We start from the raw sequence: 16,076 nt of genomic DNA, 5'->3' as shown, positions 1-16,076 counted from the left end.
AAAACCAGTCATGTACAATATTTATAATTTCAAAAGCGACAGGATGTACTTATCACCCCAGCTGTGTCCCTATGAGCTCGGGTAAACCTCCACAGGGTCTGCAGTCTTAAGAGGCACGTGAGAACTGTGTCTATCATGTAAACTATGTCGCACAACAGGCACCTGACTCACAGACGCACTATCCTGCACAGGAGACTGCCATAGTTCATGTAGCTATGTTGTTAATTACCCAAACCTGCGTGGTTCAGGCAGAGGTCGACACGAGGGTGTAAAAATGTTGCGCGACTCCACTTCACAAGACCTTCATGAAATCGGCCCCGGTTCCCTGACGAGGGAAAATTGTTTGTCAAGCTGCAAAAGTGTTCTTTTCCCCTCTCGTGATCCAAGCTTGGGCTAACATAACAAAGTTAGCTTCAGTTATTGACAAGCCAAGGAAAGTTATTTTAGACCCAAGCAGCATCAAATAGAATCAGTGATCAAAGTGGAGAGGCATAGACAGAGGTGGATGGATGTCTCCTGTGACTAAAAAGATGGATGTTTTGTGAAGACGGTAGAGAAACGAAAGAGAAACAGTATTAGTTTGCTTCTCCCTCGTGGCAAAGCCGAGAGTGAAGTCAGGCGAGTGCTACTGCTGTTCGCTACATCTTAACACTTAAAACTGTCTTAAGCACACACAAACACACAAACACACAAACACGCGTCACCACGCTGACTGCTTCACCACATGTGGATAAAAGAGAACGGGACAGAGGCCACCTTTCCCAAAGAGAGCTGACCCGCGAGCGGCACAGGACAGAAACTGAAAGGAACACATGGCTCAGAGAAAAAGAGAGAGCTCCTGTTGCTTTTATTTACCTCCGCCGCCCTCCCTCTTTTCATCCTAGGATCTCAAAGCGGACCCGCACGCCCGGCCCTGCACCCAGTTTCCTGGGGAGCATTTTTCCTTCCCCCCACCGCAGACATGAAAAGCGCTGGCCTTCCTGCCTGGGGAAGAGTCCTGAGGGGTGGCGGGTGAGAAGTGTGTGTCTGCGTGTGTGTGAGTTTTTCAAAAAGAGCTAGTGCTAACAGCAGGGGTGTGTGCTTGCGTGGTGGTGGTTGGTTATAGGGGGCACCAGGCCAGTGTTTCACAAGGTCCAGCCGACACAAACACTTGGATTCAGGAGCAACTTGACCCCTCCTCTCTTCTCGCTTCCCTCCGTCTCCTCCTCCGCCTCCGTCCACATTAGTGCTCAGGAATGTTGGCCGGTCTTTTTTGCAGGAAATGAAACGATCCTCTGTTCAGAGGGTGAGTGAAGGTTTAGTCTCCCCCCTTTCTCTCTCTCTCACTCTCCCCCAATTCCTTTGCCTCTATGTGAGGGAGGGAGGGGCGGGAGGGAGGGAGGAAGGAGTGGGACGAGCCCTTGCCCGGCTTTTGAAGTGTGGGAGGTTAAGATAACTGGCACGGCCTCGCGCCTCAATCGCCGCTTTCACCTCTCAGGCCGAATCAAAGCACCCGCAGCTGGGACCCACACGCCTTATAGCCCCCTGACCTCCATCCCGTCACCCCACCCACCCCTATTCCCTTCAGCTCCCCTCAATCCCAGCACAAAAGCGCTGGGGTTTCTTTTCAGTACTATTAAGGAGGAAAACATTGCTGAATTGCTAAATTACTCTAAAAATAAGTCAAGTGGAGAGTGCAGACTCTACCATGAGAGGAAAGACCCTGTGGTTGGGAGATGTGTCCACTGATGCTACTGAGCAGGAATCACCTTTTTAGACTTTCCTTGTATTGCTCTCTGACAGGGCAAGAAACAAGTACAGTTGGATGATTTTAGGCTGTAAACAAGCCAGCAGTGCAGGCAGATTACCTAAGCTGCTTTGTTTCTCAGGCCCAGACTTGAGCCTGGTGTGCTGGAGTGTCTCGGCTATGACCTTGGCCTTGTATCGCACAACCAGCTTTGGTGGCAGCTTTTCAAAGAAGCCACAGCTCTATAAAAAGTGTTACAGTGATGCTCTTAACAGCAAAAAAAAAAATGTTGGAAGAAAGGGGAAAAACAGTAATAGACGGCCCATTAGAAGAAACACCTGGAAGAGATGGCAATGAAAGGAAATATTCATTAAAAAAAAGGGGGGGGGGGGTGAAAACATTGGTTTGTATTGGTTCCACAAGCATTATCAGAAACGAACAGTTTAAAAAGAAATATGAGAAGCGAAAAACGTGCCTGTATAAAATATTGGAGCGTGAGGAAGGGTGGGGTCTGGCTGTGGTCAAATGGGGGAATAGGAAGAGGGGGAGTCACCCAAAAGCCCAAACCTCAGGCATGTGTGGGTGAGACTAGGGGGGAGCACAGGAGGGTGTGGGGAGGAGTGGTGAGGTGTTGCCCACATCTGAGGAGGCATTGCTGGGGGTGAAGTCTGGCCGTGTGCCCCCGCACAGCTCAGTCTGAGCCACTGCAAACCGGGGGATGTCAGGGAGGAGGGTGGTGGTGCGGCACATTCAAAGGGCCTGCACAATGACTGCTCCCTCTGCTGTGGTCTCGCTTCAAAGGGCCTCCACCGCCACTTATATTCAGCATCAGGACAGAGGAGTGGAGCAGGAAGAGGTGGAGTAGGGCGAAACGAGGCAGCGAAAACGAGTGGAAGAAGAGCTGGGATAGTCGTTTAGCCTCCTTTAATAATAAACACGACTTCCTTTTGACGCTCCGTCCTTTGCCTGCCTGCGCCGTGTTACCTGGGGCGCTTTCATTCTGATAACTCACAGATAAGCATCTCACAAGGGGAGGGTTTTATGGAGGTCACATATTTTTTGCCTCTTCCGAGAGGCTGCAATGCCTCGAGGAGCCCCCGGAGGGGGGATGATGGAGGGGGGTGGAGGAGAGGAAGAGAGGAAGTAGAGAAGTCATCACAAAAAAGCCATGAGACTGGACCCTCATGCTGTTACCGCAGCTGGCCAAACCACGACACAATAGGCCCGTGACTCAATCAAAAAAAATTCCAGGCCCCAGTCTAAACAACAGGAGAACTACAGCTTCATTTATTCCCATGTGGAGCCTTCTACTCCGTCCCCTATCCCACCCCACCCGACCCCCCCAAGAGAAAAGAAAAAGGTGTGAAATAAGGCTGCCAAGCCAGGATAAGACAACTATGTCAGTGTGAAAGATTTTTTACTTCTGAGCGAAAACCACACACTCAACTGAGGCTTCACATGCTAAGTGCTGAGAGAGTAGTTTTACTTCACAGTGTATGCTTTGTGGAGGGGGGGGGGGGGGGGGACATTTCCGATTCCATTTCCTACCTAAAGTAACATTAGCTGGGGCGTCACTCTGATTTAAAATCTCTCCTCCACCTCCTACCCATAACTATCCCCCCACCATTTTTTTTTTTTTTTGGTACAGTTTTAAAAACATCCTCTGATCTCCCGCGTGCTGCTCAGAGCGAGACCCACAGTCAGTTTCGCAATCCGGATTCCTTCCCCAATTATCCCAGGTCACTAATAAGGCTGGGTGTGGAGGCACTGGGCTGTGCCGCAGTAGCCTAGAGGCTCGCTGCCAAATTGAAATGACTCTGGAAATGGAGGCAGACGCTGAATCTTGCCTAATTGCAGCCTGAGTGTGTGGCTGGCTGCTCAGATTTTGTGCAATGTGTTGAGAGTGATGAGGGTCTGAGAGAGGGAGAAGATGAGAGGCAACAAATAAAGACAGAGGGGAGGGGGGGGCAGAAAATGAGGAACGGAGACTGAAGGATGAGTGGCGGTTGACTGAGATTGGGTAAACTCCGAACTCTGGAGAATGGGGTCTGCTGGGGGATTTTCTTCTGGGCCTTTTCTAGCCCTCGCTCTCCCCTAACGCGCTCGCTCCCTCCTCGCTCATCAAAGTCTTTTGACAGCTGACTTCTGGCTGCAGACATCAGAGGGAGCAGAGCTGGGGCACGACCGAGACAGACAAGAGGAGATGAGCGAGAGTGGCCACCAAAGCTTCTGCTTGAACAACACTTTCTTTTATGCTTCTGGAGCAGGGCGTGTGGTTCCAAATGACCTTTGATACACTCTGCAGATGTTCATAATGCATATCCAGGACCACCTGATTTACAAAATAAAAATATACCACCTCGTGCCTAGTTTGTGGCAACTCCCAAACAAACAAAAACTGTGAACTTGTATGCAGCTTCACGGCAACTCTGGGGGCCCTTGTTAGCCTTGTTAGATTAAAAAGCCACCTTTGTTAGGAGTGTCTCCCCCATGTGAAAAAAATGTGCAGTGGCTGAAACGGGAGAAAGCCTTGGGGGCATGTAGGGGTCTCAGCCAGATAACTATCTCAAAGGCTGTGAATCAGAGGGCTTAGTCAGACAAAAGGCTAACAGCACGAGAGGAAGCAAGATGGACAGAACCAAAATAAAGAGGTGCAGAAACAGCGAAGGGGAGTTTAAAAAAAGTGCAAAAAGAGTAATTTCCACTTAGTGTAAAGAAAGGGGTGTGAGGGAAGGAGCGGCGAGAGAGACAGGCAGAAACTCTAATTTCACAATGTCAGACTAATGACTTCTCTAAGAGCCGCTGTACTGTGGTGAGAGCCAGCTGTGTGGTGGACCCACTGTTTGACATGCTAAAGATAACAAAGGGAACCGACATCACGCCATAAAATGCTGCTCTGAGGCTCAACTCCTGGCTTGCCAGGCCTTTAAAAAAAGCCATTTAATATGAAAATGCATAAAGTCAGTGCAGCACGTCACCAGAATATTCTTCATCACAACCGTCCAAATGTTGAACCTCCGTACAATAGAGGTGTTCACAACAGAGTCCCCAAAATTAACTCGTTATCAGATTTCTTTGCAGATTCTGCATAACGGGGGAGAGACAGATGGGTTAGAGGCGCGGACAGATGAAAAGGAATAGACAAACGAGTTCATTTAAAGATGCTTTTTGGCGTCTACAGCAAGCTAACCTCAATCCAGCTCTTTGGGATCTGCATAAATTGAGGGCTTGGGGAGTTGTGGCAGTATCCTTGGTATTATGCATATTAGTTTAAGGCTGTCACTGAGAATCAGCAAGGGTGTCCATCCCGCTGCGGCTAGGCACTGCTAATTATTGGATCAGAGATAAAGTGCTTTTTAGCGCTTGCGCTCTCTGTTCCTTGAAAACTGGCTGTGGTCACCAAAAAAGGAAAGAGACAGAGAAAGAAAAGAAAAGCCCAATTTTGGGTTCGCAGAGCCACTGGGTCAGGAATCGATCAAGTGGAAAACCTTTGTGTGGTTAGGGGTGATTTTGACGTAAGACCAGATTTGTCACATCTGCCCGGCTTTTTCTGCTGCCAAAAGGAAGCGGAATAACAGGATGCTACCAGACTCTCAGGGAGGGAGAGAAGCGACTCAAGGAGAGTCAGGAAGATCGAGAGGGGGGAATAGAGTTGCCTTTACCACATACTGGGACTAGTAATCCTCCTCTTAAGAAAAAGAAAAAAAGAAGAAAAAAGGACAGGTGACAATTCAGTGAGGCCTTTCTTGACATTTGGTGTGGATCGATATCTCTCTACGTATTGATAACGTGTTGAAAAAGCAAGGGAGCGAGAGACTACATTGTGCCTTTGTTATGAGAGCATTATAGACACCCTGAAAGCCCAGATACCATGAAATCTTATTAAAGGTATAGCATCTCATTAAGTTCCTGCCAGACAAGCTGCTGGATCCTGCCCTGCTTCACAAAGACGCAGAGAAAGACAACACATGTAGCCCATATGGGGCTGAGCTGATATCCTAGCCTCCACCAGAGCAAAAAAAAAAAAAGTTTCAGATGTATTATTTATGCCATGTTTAGAAAACACTGAGTTCATGAGCTGCATGATTTATTAAGCAATATTTTTAGTTTATTTGGACACTTTTACCCCCGAATAGCATACGAGTTCTCATCCAACCAGCTCACAAAGACACTGAACTGACCAGTACATGCATACGCTTGCATGCAGAAAATTTAATGTATATTGTGTTGAGGCCATTGAGCAAACCACACACACGCACACACAAACCACAATCCCTCTTCAGGCCTTAACACAGCTGACACAATGACTATGGCAAGGTTAGGGTGGACCTTTTTAGGATTAGTCTGTGAGCACATACTCTCTCAAAGTCAGTGTTTAGCAGTTTTTTTTAAAGAACAAAATGAAGGATAAAGAAAAAGCTTGACATATATCAAACTGGACCAGACAGGGAGGGCATAGAGGTGGGGGGGTTGTCTTACCATATTCTCAGATGTACGCCGTTTTCATTCTCTGGCCTGTACCTGCAGAAAATTGCATCTTTAAAAAAAAAAAAAAAAAAGGGTATCCGGACGGCAAAAGATCATAACCGTCCATCTGGCCTATACAGTTGTACAGACCAAAAGGAAGTACTGACATTTTACTTAAGAAGTAATTCTCAGTGGATTACAGTTGCAGTGCTAAGGAAGAGGCTCAGAAGCGCAGCTAAACAAGGTCAGCAGAAAGACACACTGTAGAGCAGCAGGCAAACAAATAATGCAAAGCCCAGAAATCCGTAAGCAGTCGTATAGAATGGACAGACTAATCCCAAAGTAGGTGTAATATGAGAAGACAGGGATAGAGACATATAAATGAAGGGGTGTACACAAGTCAAGTTTGAGGCTAGACTGAGCATAGTGAGTGGGTTAGTTTGGTTAGTCTGATTCTACTAGCTGTCAGTCAATGAGAGGTTAGTGGTTTGTTTCACAGGGCGAACATTACTGCAAATGCGACAATTTGCTGTAAAACACGACCCCACAGAAAGATGGTGGAAGTGATTCCCAACTGCACAATGAAACCAACAAACAACGGCGTTTCCCAAATGAGCGAGGAGGCAGGAGTTGGAAGCGTCTCTTACCTGTGGCCGATTCCTGCATCTTTTCCCTCTTCCGCTTCTTCTTCTTTCCCTAAAAAATATACAGAGGAACGCATAAAGTGTGGCTCCAGCACTCACGCTCACTAGACCACTCTTGATATCCTGCTGCTGACTGCCATGTTCACTCATCCCCTGCTGGGCATCCAACCAGCATCAACCCAGACTCTGGACTCCACCACAAACTGCGACACTGAGGGACGGGCCGATGGAGAGCCGGATCTCGTATCAAGTGTGCTCTACCTCCTCTCGACCGCTTTTCCATAGTCTTCAGGCCTGTTGAAGTGTGGCCATTCCCGGCCGAGTGCAAGTTCTGCTGTTTTGACAGCTCTGTGTCTAGCTTTGAAGTCCCCCCCCCCCTTGTATTTTTTAAATGACAAACATTAACATGAAGTGCAATTAAAAACGCTCACTGCAATTAGGCTGTGAAGAGTAGCACTCGTTTTTCCAGTGAGGTGGTGGGAGTGCGTAAGGATTTTTTAGCTTATGCTAAATCCCCAGGGGGGAGACTATAGGTATAGATAGCAGTGTAGAGTCGTTTTAGTCAAATATGAGCAGCACTTTGGTTTCCTGCTGCAAAGTCTGCTAATCCACTTATTCATGAGCTAATCTGCCTTCTACTGCCGCGGCAGACAGGGAAGAAGAGAAGCTGAGTGAGTGTGGGTGAGAGAAAGGGTGGGGAGAGATAGGAGGGGGTGCACGGCAAAACTATGAATGATACGCGATTTTTCCACGCCAGTGTGTTGCCTATTTTGGGTGTTTCCAGGCACGATGCTCTGTCTGTAATACTGTGATTGTGGGAGCGGTCACAGAATAACTAATTCCAGAAGGATACACCATCTACTTTGCACTACCCATTATCGTTACCTTCGTCGTGTGCCACATAGAAAGCCATTCCTCTAACCCCCTTCTAAACATCGAAACTACTGAGAAAACAGGAAATTCAACAGGATCCGGCCCAAATGTCACCAATGCAGTGATGATGCGCATCTTTAACTCTGCTGTGCTTCACTGGGAGCAGAGCTATGAACAATCCCCCGCCCCACACACACACACCCCACCTCAGCGAGGCATTTTGGCAGTGGAGCCGTGGAGGCAGAAGGAGGAGGGATGCTGTCGGTGTCCGAGGGGAGGCAGATAAACACCACAAAGCACTTTGGTGGTGGAGTGAATGTGAGTGCTGGAGCCACACTTTTAAATAAAGGCTGGTGCTCTCTCTCTCTCCCAAACACACACACTCACAAAGATTCATACACGTCACACGTCACTCAATAACACATTTAGACTCTCATCCAGCAGCACGTAAGTACACATAAATGCTGTAACAATAAACACAGGCTTCATCCTAAAAATCCAGCTGAACCGCCCAGATTCACAAACAAAAAAACAAAAACAAAAAAACGGGCAGCTGGGGGAGCAGAGGTTGCTACTGCTGAACGCCGCATGTATAATCCAGCCTCCTCGACTCAGTCTAACAGTTGCTTTCTACATCCGAAGCCGATATGGAACATCAAAGAGCGCCGTAACCATTACCAGGCAATTTTCACTCACAATGGCAATAATAGTGTCCGTGGTACTGCAATCCATTTTAGTGTGGATGGCACTATAACAGTGAATCACAGTGTTATGAATTACACATTAGGCTGAAACAAAGGGTCTACAAATGGACCCCATTAGCATGGAGGAGGACTGGTGCAAATTAGTGTGTTGGTGTGTGTGTGTGTGTGTCATTCCTGTGTGGCATTTTAAGAGCAAGTCATGCAACGCTGACATAAAGAAACATGAATCAACACAAACACATTCGCACATGCACGCACACGCACCTCTGTCAGTCTGTTCTGTTGATACTCACATAGTTGTCTCGAGCGGACCAGCCTGGGTAGAGCTGCATGTGGAGCTGCCGTTCCTTGCGGGCTAACTCGTAATACTTAGCTTGCTCTTCTCGAGATAAAGCATGCCACTGTTTCAGTACAAAGGAGATTAAGGGGGAGGAAAAAAAAATAGCATACAGTCAATTACTGGCATGCACTTGCATGTTCTCTGCGTAGAGGCGTGCGCTGGTGTTTTGGTATAGAAGGGGGAAAAAACTTTTCAACTTCCACATGTGTATAAAAGGAAAAAAAGCGGGGGGGATGAAAGACACAAAGAAGAAGGGGGGGGGGGGGGGGACATGATGAAGAGATTAACATGCGCAAGAGTGAGAGAAAGAGAGAAAAAAGTAGGGGAGAGGGGGGTGGAGACAAGAAGGGGGGGGGACTTTGATTTCTTATGAAAACACTGCTTCCAATTTAGCAGTGCTTTTTATTCAAACTATGTCAGCAAGCAATTACCCTACGCAGGCCACAAACTAGGCTTTGCTGTGGCTGGCTGCCTCAACCGCCAGGCCTATTCGTTAAGGCTTTTAACATGGCTCTGTGGTTCCATTCTTTTCCCAATCCTCAAAAGGAACAAATTTTGTCATTTCCAACCGTGCCATTATACAGGCATATTTTATTAAAGCCAATCTGATTAAATGTTAGTTAGACAGGCAGCCCATGTCTGTGCTGTTGAAAGACAGAGAGAGGTGGGTGTGGGGCTTTAGGGGGAAAGTGGAAGTAATTGGCTTGAGTATCATCAGGGCAATAATCACAACCAGTTTATAAAGACTGCTAATAAAGGGGAGAAATCATTGCACTTTTTCAGCTAATCGAGCAGCCTCCTCAGAGAACATGACATAAACTATGATCTCACCGCGATTCAGCAAAGATAAACTCGGGGGAAAAAAAGAAAGAAAGCTAGAGATCGGCGTATAGGTATACTGCGCGACCCACCCTTCGTCCCAGGATCTGATTGATGGCGGCGCTCTCCTTCAGCGTGCACTCGGCAACCACGTTCGCACGCATCTCTTTCATGTAGAGCATGAAGGCGTTTAGCGGCTTTTTGATGTGCGGTCTTTTTGGCTCCTGCTCCTTTCTCTGTTCGTGCTGCGGCTTCCTGTAGAGAAACGGAATACGACAACAAAGTGGAGGAGGTGAGAAAGAGAAAACACTAAAAAAGTTAGAAAATAAGCAAAATAAATTCAAGTCCAAAGCAACGGGAGAAGGAAATTATGTTGCCGCCGTGGCGACAAAAGCAGCCAGGGTCTGGCTGCACTCAACCAATGGCGAGGCAGCGTGAGAGGGGCTGCCACGCCATGGGCCCCGGCCTCTTTAATCATGTACAGTTGTATAGTTGCAGCCCTTCATGCAGAGAGATTACTTCACCAGTAATGGCAACCAAACTTTCTTGTCCGCAGCACACTGGTGAATACTTAAAACCAAATGCTCTCGCGCTAAAAGAAAACACTGCTCGACTTACTTTCTAACAACCTTTTTGATACCAGTACAGTCTTGGTAGGAGGATGTCCATGAATAATGGAAATATCAGTGATAACCACTTCAGGGCTCTTACAGCACTTCCCACTGCACACGCTGGGGATGTGAATTCTTAGCACTAATCTAGGACCTGTATCTGTTGTCAGCTAAGAGTGTTGTGATCCCAGAGGCCAAATGAAGCATAGGCCTGTTATCAGCAGAGCGTGGGCCCTCGCCATTTATCTGCTCACATCAAGAGAAAGAGAACAAGGCATTGGGAGAGGGTTTGCTGAGCATCGCCCTCCTGTAGCGAGTGGAGGAGAACACAAATACCTGGAAGTTTGTTGTGTCAAAAAATGCTGATAGAGGAGTGACAGCACAAGCTTTAAGGTAATATTTTTTGTGTTTGCAGGACTCACATGTGCATGATGTCACCGTCATGAGGCGGCTCCTGTTTGACCTGTGGGTTGACAATGGCCGGGTGAGGGATTCCTGTGGCGTGAGGACCTGGGGGACCTGGCACCATGTGGTGCGGGAACCTGCAATAACAGGACATTTTGATTATTAAAGACTAAGAAGAGGATCAGAGGAGTGGAAAATATCTTCCAAATGGCATTAAAGTGAGATAAAAAGACTGGGAACTGTTTTATATGACTTTAGAAATTGTCACACACGCCATACGCATGACTGCATATGGCGTGTGTGACAATTGCATGACTATAGCCAATGATTGGTTACGCCTCAAGAACAAGCGTCTCTTTCACCGTGTTTTTACGCTTGTCACATTTCAGAATTTGTGGTTAGATCTCACTTTTTAACTTTTCTATCAATAGTTTATAATATTGTTAGATTTTAACAACATGGTTATAGCTTCTCTTTAATGAATGAATAAAAAAATTAAAGTGAAGTGTCAAACAACATGGTTCTAAAGTGCAAATGCACCACTCCCTCAGTCTAACAGCCTTGTTGCTAGGTATAGACTCTGCCTAGGAAACCAAAAATCAGTGGGTGTAGAAAAACAGGGATTTGTTTTTAAATAAAACAGCCGCCTGTCCTTAGCCTAACTCCTTAAATCAAAAGTGAGTTAGTCAGATTTACAAGGGCATGAGGAGGAAAGGTGGTGGAGACTTCTGGTCATGTGTGATCAAGTGTCCTGCTCGTGGACGTTACATCTGTCTTCACTCAGTGTTTGCCCTAAAGCCAGCAGAGTAAGAGATAGTGAGGAAAGTGAGAGAGATATGTTTGGGGGATAGGGAAAAAAAGCACAGGAAGTAACAAGGATGCAGTGGAACAGGACTAAAGAAAAGCACTTGAAGTAAGTCTCAGAAAGAAAGAAAGAGAGAGAAGCGCTTCCAGAAAGCTTTGATAATGGTTAAGCAGCCATATGGCTATGCAGGGGCACGAATGCGGTGATGTATTTGACATGTGCTGGGCACACAGTCGAGTGGTGTGGCTGTGGCCACAGCAGCGCAGCACAAACCACCGGAGGCGGACCTCCCAGAGGAAGCTGCTGTTCCAGGCCAGTACTTCTCTATTCAGTACACAAAGCCGGTACAGTGTCACTGTCCATAAGATGTAAAAACGCTGCATAGTTTCTGGTCCCTTTTTGCATGAATCAGTCGTGCAGGCTTTTGCTTTAATCTGCCTGTGACTCACCATCCCAGCTGTGATGTGAGCTGCCCCACTCCTCCAGGAGACAAGGAGTAGAAGTTGGGCATGTCTGGTCCGGGGTGATGCCTGGGCATTCCTGGTCAAAGAAAAGAAGAAAAAAAAAAGCAACACACAACTATTAGATAGGCAGAATGCAGATAAGGAGGAAACAGCGCAAGCAGCAGGTTAGCAAAAAAAAAAAAAAAAAAAAAAAAATCCCTTACAGACATATTTTAGCGATTATTCAAGAAGTGTGTGTGTGTGTGTGTGTGTGTGTGTGTGTGTGTGTGTGTGTGTGTGTGTGTGTGTGTGTGTAAAGTTGGGATTATCATCGGGTTTGCATATTCCTCAGTCATACATTCTGGTTAAAGTCATGAACTGCCAGTTTCGGAACAGGGCACACACCGGGGCATCAGCATGGCTTCTTGACCTCACATTATCAACCCGTGAAAGGGGCGGATAATATTTTCCCCGCTTAAGCTCGACTCCTTCCAGTGTGTTTCAGCATCTTTAAGCTGGATAATTGAGGCTTCATCTTTATGACAGAGGCTGTGGCTCTCCCTGTAGACACAGGATTGACACAGACTAGCTGTCTGTGGATCTCCAGGACTAAGCTCCTCTATCTCCAGCTCGCCTGCTCTTGTTGGGCTTCAAGGTCAAGGGGTATCTTTCTGTGAGAAGACTTAGTGAGAAATGGGCTGCGGGGCGACGAACGTTTAACATCTGTAAGGTCTCATGGTTTTTTGTCTTAACACACATTTTTCCCCCCTTCTTATTTCACAGTTGTGCAAGTAACAATAAATATCAGCAAATACTGTTTATACACAGGCAACTGGAATGTGCCTACATGTGTGCTCACGCAGACACACACACAAAGAAAAGAGGGCAAATGCCTCCAGATTAACACCATTTTCTAATCCCTGCTGGAGCCAGCCTTTTCTCCCTGCCTCTATCTTTTCTCTTCCTCCTTCTCTCTCTCTCCAGGCTGGGGTCTGAAGGGGGCCTCCCTCCTCAGAGAGGCTGGCCGAGTGGGAGGCTTATATCTCCAAAGCCAGTGTAGCAACGCTGGATTCATAGCACGGATAGCGCTACTCCCCTGCCTACTAATCCACCACCTAACACTCCTTTAGGGCTCTCCTGAGTGCAGAAGAGAAGCAGGCGATGGCTGAAGCAGCAGGGGAAGAAGAGAGCGCCCCGGCGTGTTAACCTTGTCACTCACACCCCTAAGGTGCCTAATTACTCACTCCCCCCTTTTCAGTTCCCGTTGACATCCCGACAAAGCTTCACGCTCCCGTTTCCACTCTGAACATGTGACACCGATGTGACTGTCACCATAAAAAAAAAAAAAAAACAAAGAAAAAAGAGGATTAAAAAAAGTATTCACTAATCAAATTCATGCTATATGTCTTTACCCCCCCACCCCACCCCAGACAAACCTCCCACTACCCTCCCCTCCGCTCGACCTTCCATCCCTCATTGCAGGCCTTGTGCATATTAGGGCTCATAATGAGAAAATCCATGATTGTTTTTCATAATTAACGAGCAGATCAAAGTCTGAGCCCACTAAGGAGTTCAGAGCGGCAAATGGTCGATATGTGTGAGAGAGAGAGGAAGAGACAGAGAGAGAGAGGAAGAAAAAAAGAGAATAAGAGAGATTTCGTTTTAAGCATTTTGGCTTAGCTCTTCTGATATCCACACACATGAATATGCCTAGGGAAATCATTTGCTGCTAATTCTGCAACCAGATCGCTTGGACATGGATTTCTGTTGGGCTGCGGGTGCAAAAAGATCAAATAGCACGAAAAAAAAAAAAGAAGGAGAAGAAGGACCTCCAGGGCTCCTTTCAGCTCTTGATTGTCAGAGACCCAACGTGAACAGTGAAACGGGTGTGAAGCGTTTTTCCTCAGACTGTACAACGTGACAACACAACTGTTAAATCTTCCGTGCCTTCGTTATTTCCTTCTGCTACCTGTTTATCCTCTCCTGCCTCGACAAAACATGTCAGACGTGTGATTTTTCTGACATATGTGGAGCACTGTTTCGTTAAATGTCCCCGCTCCCTTCATCTCTGCTACTCTGTGTACTCCTGTGCTCATTTCCACATTGTTATTTATAGCTGGTCCCTCAGAACCTCCGAGCCTCAACATCATCATCGTCATCATCATCATCGCCCACATCTTGTCTGATCCCTCCTCCTCTTTTTTTTTCCAACTGCCAGCCGCAGGAGAAGAAAGCAGAGAAAAGAGACAAGGTGTGGGACAAAACTGCGGATGGGCCACGTCTTTTTTTGTTTCCTTTCTTCCTTGCATTAGCGAGAAGCTGCCAAAGTCTCCAGCTGTGCAGGGCTGAGGAGCTCGCTCCCAAACGGCTCAGGAGCTCCTCCGCAGCTGTCAGAGCTGCAGCTTGATGTTATAACTGAGAGGCAAAGAGTGCAGAGGGAGAGGGCAGCAGAGCTCAGCGTGCCATCCCACAGGCTGCTTCAAATGAGCTCACACTTTGAGATGATAGGAAGGATGACTGTACTGCGACACTTTTTCCCCCCTCTCTCTCCTGATTCCCGTCTATCCAGACATTTATGCAAAAAAACCCTAAATGCAGTCAGGGTTCATCGATGCCTCCATATCAAGCTGCCATGTAAGCGAATACGGTGCAAAAATCCATTTCAATGTCACATTTTATTGCATTAAGAAGTACTGGTGACCTATAATGTGTCTGTGACGACTTTCTTTATTGTATCCTTCTACAGTTTTCACTCTTTCAGTCAGTAAAAACTTGCTGACAACAAAGTGTTCAGTGCCACAGCAAACCCCGTTTTTTGTGTTCCCTTTTACATAGATATATATAAAGAAACGACCCCTTTTAGTTCCACACAGTGTGATAAAAGGATTTCAAATGTGGGATAAGAACAGCAAATACTGCTGTGGCATTTCTTTAGTGTCTTACCTTGTTTGTTGTTGGCATCCTGGGGGTGATGGCCAGAATGGGACACTGGAGCGAAGTGTTCGTCACTGTACGTGATCAGGGGGGTGAGCGGGTGGACTGCATGAGACGGCTGCACCACGGGGACTTTGTTGGACTGTGGAGAAAAATGCAAGAAGATTTACTTTTTTATTTTTTAAATGCTGTGAAAAGCTGATGCCTTTTGTGTTATTCCATCTGAAAAAGGGGCCCTGATCCCTCACACATGATTCATAGAGTACAGGTGGTCTTGCTCTGCAGCAGCACAATGCCTTCTTGACTTTCATTGTATGGTCAAGAAGTTACTATACATATATATTTTTAAAAAACATTTCTTGAATTTCTTCTCTCTTTACTAGGCTGGGCACAGCAGTTCAAAACTTTGTTTAGCCTAGGTCAGCAGGTTTGAAAATCCCCACATCCCCCGAAGGAGGAAAAAAAAAGAAGAAGAAACAAGTCAAAAGAGGTGCGCGAGCATGTCTGAGACAGAAAAGGGGAGAAAGATGCAAACAGAGGTGGAGCGAATAGAAGCGGGCAAGCGATAGAGCAAAGGGAAGGGAGAGAAAAGAGAGACTTGCAGGGTAGAGTCAGAGCAGAGGTCTTAGGCGGGAGATCAAAGGCAGTCATTAGCTGGTGAATAAGGGGAGTTCATTACAGACCAAGAGCCGGGGGAAGAAGAGATGAGGGATGGAGGAGGAGGAGAAAGGTGGGTGGGGTGGGGGTTCTGGCTATGGGGAGAGAGCGTGAGTGAGACAGATGTCTGCAGCGGTACTTAATGCAGGGGTAATCACGTCAACAGTGGCCTGGCCACAGACCCCTCATCCCAGGCTGACTCAGAGAGACGGAGAGCGAGAGAAAGAGAGAGAGCTTCCTCTGGAAAACTAAAATAGATCGAACCAGGCCCGAAAACCCCCAACCCCCAGCCAACAGTGCTTACATGCTTCAGCTGCACTGAACACATGGTAATGCTTAGCCATGCTAAATCTACTATTTACAGTCTGAGCCCAGAGCTGAGCTGAAGTCAAAATATCACCTCCACAGGATATATGGCTAATCGGGAGAGACGGCGGTGCACCGATGGGTGAGACGCCACTTACATCGGGCGGCTGCCAATGAGCTCTCCCGAGTTTTTAGGAAACTCTAATCGATTTTATTCCCAGAAACAGTCACATGATTAGCAGCGTTGTTAAAGATACCCATCTAAATTTAGGATAAGAATCAAATTATGACAGGATGATAATAATAAATGGACTGTTCTTTATTAGCCCTCGCTTTGTTGTC

The 16,076-nt window shown here is 46.9% G+C and overlaps 1 protein-coding gene across 6 annotated transcripts in view; it reads right to left on the bottom strand.

Annotated features, from left to right (window-relative positions):
* Positions 1-16,076, bottom strand: part of lef1 (lymphoid enhancer-binding factor 1) — a 44,752-nt gene that overhangs the window by 6,104 nt on the left and 22,572 nt on the right. Inside the window, exons 4-10 of one of the 6 annotated variants that reach the window (XM_086295538.1) lie at positions 14,781-14,913; positions 11,844-11,934; positions 10,607-10,726; positions 9,666-9,828; positions 8,708-8,815; positions 6,841-6,883; positions 6,206-6,247 (exon numbers count right to left, since the gene is read on the bottom strand). In XM_086295538.1, coding sequence (XP_086151664.1) covers positions 6,213-6,247; positions 6,841-6,883; positions 8,708-8,815; positions 9,666-9,828; positions 10,607-10,726; positions 11,844-11,934; positions 14,781-14,913 — 693 coding nt within the window. In that variant the 3' untranslated portion in view covers positions 6,206-6,212. Of the gene's footprint in view, positions 1-6,205; positions 6,248-6,840; positions 6,890-8,707; positions 8,816-9,665; positions 9,829-10,606; positions 10,727-11,843; positions 11,935-14,780; positions 14,914-16,076 lie in introns of all 6 variants that reach the window. The other 5 variants (XM_086295539.1, XM_086295537.1, XM_086295534.1 and 2 more) reach the window with 5 other exon arrangements.

This window comes from Aulonocara sp. 'chitande type north' Nkhata Bay, linkage group LG6 (assembly GCF_057382095.1).
Source record: "Aulonocara sp. 'chitande type north' Nkhata Bay isolate Kocher_YH1m ecotype deep benthic linkage group LG6, A_spYH_male_GT1.1, whole genome shotgun sequence".
In the NCBI taxonomy this organism is placed as follows: Eukaryota; Metazoa; Chordata; class Actinopteri; order Cichliformes; family Cichlidae; genus Aulonocara; species Aulonocara sp. 'chitande type north' Nkhata Bay.
Note: the sequence above shows the minus strand (reverse complement) of the source record. Positions and strands in the feature narration are given on the sequence as shown.